The sequence below is a fragment of the Phascolarctos cinereus genome, unplaced genomic scaffold (assembly GCF_003287225.1).
Source record: "Phascolarctos cinereus isolate Bilbo 61053 unplaced genomic scaffold, phaCin_HiC Scaffold_3;HRSCAF=262, whole genome shotgun sequence".
Lineage (NCBI taxonomy): Eukaryota > Metazoa > Chordata > Mammalia > Diprotodontia > Phascolarctidae > Phascolarctos > Phascolarctos cinereus.
The window spans coordinates 11,146,710-11,151,246 of NW_027555736.1; the positions used below are offsets into that span (position 1 = coordinate 11,146,710).

Below are 4,537 nucleotides of genomic sequence, written 5' to 3' on the forward strand. Positions count from 1 at the left end.
CTCTGAGAACAAAAGTGCCCCTACCCCTCTCCTCCCCAACCGGTCCCTGCCCTCAAGGAGCCCAGTATGCTATAACAACCAAAAAGCCGCCAGGCCTTTCCAGTCCCCCGCTGTCTGGCCTGCCTTCTCCCTAAGTTTGTGTTTTGGGAGTCGGCTTTTTGAAGCCAAGAGTAGCACTGGACATGTATCCCTCTTCCATCTGTTGTCTCTGTTGGGGCCCGCTGGTCTGGTCTGGTAAGAGCCTGTTGAACACTGTCTCTGCAGCTGTCGGCTGTCGCACCTGTGTGGGATCTGCTCGCTGTCTGTGGGCGAGGCCGTGGCGCAGGGCCAGCGCAGCTGACCTGAGGCTCTCCCGGGGAGCCCTCGTGCCAGATGTGTGTTGAGCCGTCAGCAAATCGGGCTCGGTTTCGAGTCCTGGGCGCCGTGATGAGCGCGCGTGTTTCCTTGCAGGTTCTCTTCATCGCTGATGAAGTGCAGACGGGGTTAGCCAGAACTGGGAGGTGGCTGGCCGTTGATCACGAAAGCGTCCGGCCTGACATCGTCCTCCTTGGCAAGGCCCTTTCAGGAGGCTTGTACCCGGTAAGCTTCCTCTGCTCCCTGTCCCTGAGCACTGAAGTCCTGCAGGCGGACGAAGCGGCGGCTGAGCTCTGGCTCCAGCCGGCGTGCAGGGCAGATGCGTGCCAGGACAAGCAGGTGGCTGTGTCCGTCAGAGTTCGTAGTGAAATTTAATCAGTTTGGACGTCTTGCTTGGAAAATTCATGGGAGCTGGGGTGGTTTCTGTTGTTTGTGATTGGAAGAAAGGGTGATCAAACACAGGATGTGTAGACGGGGAATTTCAGAATGAAATAAATGCTTTCTAGTGTCTTTGGAAGGTCATTAGCATGTTCTGAAATGCAGCAGATCTGCTGAATAGGCTAAGACCCACCTGCGTGCAGGGGCGTGGTTTCTGCAGAGACCCTTCCTCCTCCTCCTCAGTCTTCTTCGAAGTGGAAAGTCAACCTATAAATTTGGGGAATCTTTAGGACCAGTGAGCCATGTCCAAAAGATGGTTCCTTGAGCTTGTCCTGTTCGATCGTTTGGGGTATCACCCTACAGCTGCCCTCTAATGTTTGGTCTCATCCACAGGTACTTTGACCTGTGTATGCCAGGAGCACTGGGTCTGAAGACACTTTTGTAATGCCCTCTTTCCTTCTAGGTATCGGCTGTGTTATGTGATGATGAAATTATGCTGACCATTAAGCCCGGGGAGCATGGGTCGACTTACGGAGGCAATCCACTGGCCTGCCGGGTGGCCATGGCGTCCCTGGAGGTATGAGCGCACCTGAGCACACTGGCTTCCTCTCCTTTCACCCTGGAAGGCGTGTTGAGTGTTTCAAAGTTGGCGTTCCGGCTGCTGCCTTAAAGTAAAATTATTATCAAGGAAGTTGAAGTACCAGAAGTAGAAAATGTGAAAAGGCCGACAGACTTAGATTTATAAGTGATGAGATATGGGGCCAGTGATGAGGCCCCACAGTCTTGGCTTGGGAGGCAGCATTCTAGGAGCTCTTTAAGGCCTCAGCCCAGGTCTAGAGCTTGGTTCTAAAGCTCGTAGTTTAGTAGAAGATTTTGTTGTTGTCGTTGAGTCATTTCTGTTGTGTCCTACTCTGTGTGACCCCATTTGGGGTTTTCTTGGCAGGGATGCTGGAGTAGGTTGCCGTTTCATTCTCTAGCTCATCTTACAGATGAGGAAACTGAGGGAAACGGGGTTAAGTGACTTACCCTGCACCACCTTGGTGCCCCAACAGATAGCTAATCCAAAGTAATACTTGATAAATGCATAAGAGAGCTACAAGCAAAGGGTGTGCCAGGAGAGAGAAGGGGGCGGCCTTAGGGAAGAGGAATGAGCTAGTTAGCAGATTTAGGGAAAACAAGGCAGTTGGGTGGATGCTCCAAGCACCTGGAAAAAGAGTTGTGTGGAGGGAGGAGCCCAGTGATTGTGGAGCAGCTGAGTGAGCGGTGGCCAGACCTGTGGGCGACGGGCACGGAGCTCACCTTCCCTCCCCATGCCCGTCTGACTGGTCCCTTTTCTTCTGTCTTGTCTTCTCCCACATGATTGCACTCCGGAGTCTGGGCCCTCATTTATATGTGGGTGTGGGTGTTTTTAAAAGGTTTTGGAAGAGGAGGAGCTGGCTAAAAATGCAGATGTGATGGGGAACATCTTAAGGAAGGAACTGATGAAATTGCCTTCTGATGTTGTAACTGCGGTAAGAGGAAAAGGGTTGTTAAATGCCATCGTCATCAGAGAAACTCAAGGTATGGACAATGGAAATGTGGCTGCTTTGGGTTTGATGTTTTTTTTCAGAAAGAGCTAAAATTTAGAAACAATTTGTTAATCATGTAAATGGCATCTGAAGTTCGGCTGTGTTTGAAATGAGCATAACTTAGCTAACCCATCCACTGACCTTGAGTGTTAGCTCTTATGTTAAAATTTTTACATAGAAATCCTTAGATCATAAGGTGGAAGCTTTTGTTTCTCATTTCTAATTGTATATTCGCTTATCCTGTTTCATTCACTTTTGTGCCATAGCCTTGAGAGAGCCTGGGGCTTAACGAAGCAGTGTCCAATAATTTGGGGTCAGTTCTGTCAATCATCAGCATTTTCAGGAAGGAATTCTGCTGCCATCTTGTTTTTGTGGCACTCTTAAAGTCAGACTTTCATCTCTCTTCCACTAGTTTTTTTTTTTTTAGGCAATTGGGGTTAAGTAACTTGCTCAGGGTCACACATCTAGCAAGCGTCAAGTGTTTGGTCTGAGGCCGGATTTGAACTCAGGTCCTCCTGACTTCAGGGCTCTATCCACTGCGCCACCTAGCTGCCCTTCCACTAGTTTTTAAAGAAGTTTTCAACGGTATAAAACATCTAAACCCTGTAAAAGAGAAGGTTTAATGCTAGTACTCCCGTGAGGTGGGCACATGAGGTAGAAATGTGCGTGCCCAAAGAAAGCCGGCTGGGTGCCTCCTAGTCACCTGAGCCTGGCAAACCCAGTTTGCTGATATGCTGTCTGGTCAGTCCTGGCTCTTGTTGAGCCTGGCTGTCTTCTGTCTTCTCCCCACCTCTCTCCTGTTTTGTGTGTCTCCACATTCCTCAGCCTTTGTGGTTAGGTCTGTCACTTTTTAAAGTCCATGTGTGCAGGAGGTGTGGACTCTGCCCAGCCTCTGAGAGTGAGGTCCCCTAGCTGTCCTACATGTTTAGAGCAGGTTGGGCTTTGCCCTTGAGACAGGGCAGTCTCCAGATCAGATCTTGATCTTGAAGACGAAGTGGAGGAGAGTGGCCTTTGCTCACTGATACCAGGAATCTTTGAGCTCTTGTTTTCTCTTCAGATTGGGATGCTTGGAAAGTGTGTCTGCGGCTTCGTGACAACGGACTTCTGGCCAAACCCACCCACAGGCACATCATCAGGCTGGCGCCCCCCCTGGTGATCAAGGAGGACGAGATCCGCGAGTCCGTGGAAATTATCAACAAGACCATCTTGTCTTTCTGAAGGTTGTTCCTTTCCCGTGGTGGTCAGTAGCTGGCTCGAGGCAGGGGGTGCATTTATGTGCTGAAAGCCTCTGCTGTCAGGGCGAGCGGGATCCACTCCCATGTGTCTTAAAGAACTCATTTTTTTAGTTCATCTAGAATAGAGCAAAAATTGAATCACCTGCAGTTTGCCGTTTACTGTAACTGAGAGATTCTATTCAATTAACTGTATTGTCTTCTTTCTAAGCTAAATGGCTGGCTTATATTTGTGTGCTCACATCTTTAAAAGTGCTGGAAGTGTTGGCCACCGAGCCTGAAATGTCATGTATGTGTGCATTTTTATAATTTTGCCTTTTGAGAAAGGCACAAAAAACTTTTATATTTGAAACTTTTAACTCCAGGGAGGTTAAGTGGAAGATTCATTGAAGGTGAATCAGGAAAGGCCAGTAGCACACACGTGTGGTGATGTTTGGTCACAAACTTGATCGTCTAATGCTAAGATGGGCCGTCAGCAGTTGGCTGGAGAAGGCGGGAGTGTGTGGGCCTGGGTCTGGGTTGACTCGAACAGTGTGTCATTGCCTGGCATTCTCATCTCTTTATTTTGTGTTTGACTGTCTTTTTAGAGCAGCGTGGAGAACAGTCCGCTATAGTCTGCCATTCTAAAACTGTTGCCTTTTCTGAAGCTTCGAAATTGTGTTTACAGTAAAATAAAGCCTTTATTTAAGCATTGCCACCTCAGTCCTTTTTGTCTTAGCTTTATTGGCCCTTCTGGAATGTTGGCTTCTGCTGGAGAGCCTGGGGGGAAGATGGGAGGGCTGTAATCTGGAGAAAGCCCTGTGCCCAGTGAGCGGGGCATCCAGCAGTGGAAGAAACAGTGGGAACATCCAGGTGGTCCTGGTTTGTTAGAGCCGAACCCCTTCGTTTCTTTTGGCCCTGAGCTCTTTGGGTAGCAGGAACTTCACTGTCAGGGGTAGGATTGGTTCTGGGGGCCCTTCGCTTGGCCTGATGAGCCTGTCCCACCATCGATGGACATTTCATACT

At 49.2% G+C, this 4,537-nt stretch overlaps 1 protein-coding gene across 3 annotated transcripts in view; it reads left to right on the forward strand.

Moving 5' to 3' along the window:
• OAT (ornithine aminotransferase) overlaps window positions 1–4,234 on the forward strand; it is an 18,180-nt gene extending 13,946 nt beyond the window's left edge. For 2 of the 3 annotated variants that reach the window (XM_020973618.2, XM_078150703.1), the window contains 4 exons: window positions 451–579; window positions 1,196–1,309; window positions 2,148–2,292; window positions 3,358–4,234. In XM_020973618.2, the coding sequence (XP_020829277.1) occupies window positions 451–579; window positions 1,196–1,309; window positions 2,148–2,292; window positions 3,358–3,518 (549 nt within the window). In that variant the 3' untranslated portion in view covers window positions 3,519–4,234. The remainder of the gene's footprint in view (window positions 1–450; window positions 580–1,195; window positions 1,310–2,147; window positions 2,293–3,357) is intronic. The other variant, XM_078150702.1, reaches the window with a different exon arrangement.
• Window positions 4,235–4,537: the final 303 nt, after the last annotated feature.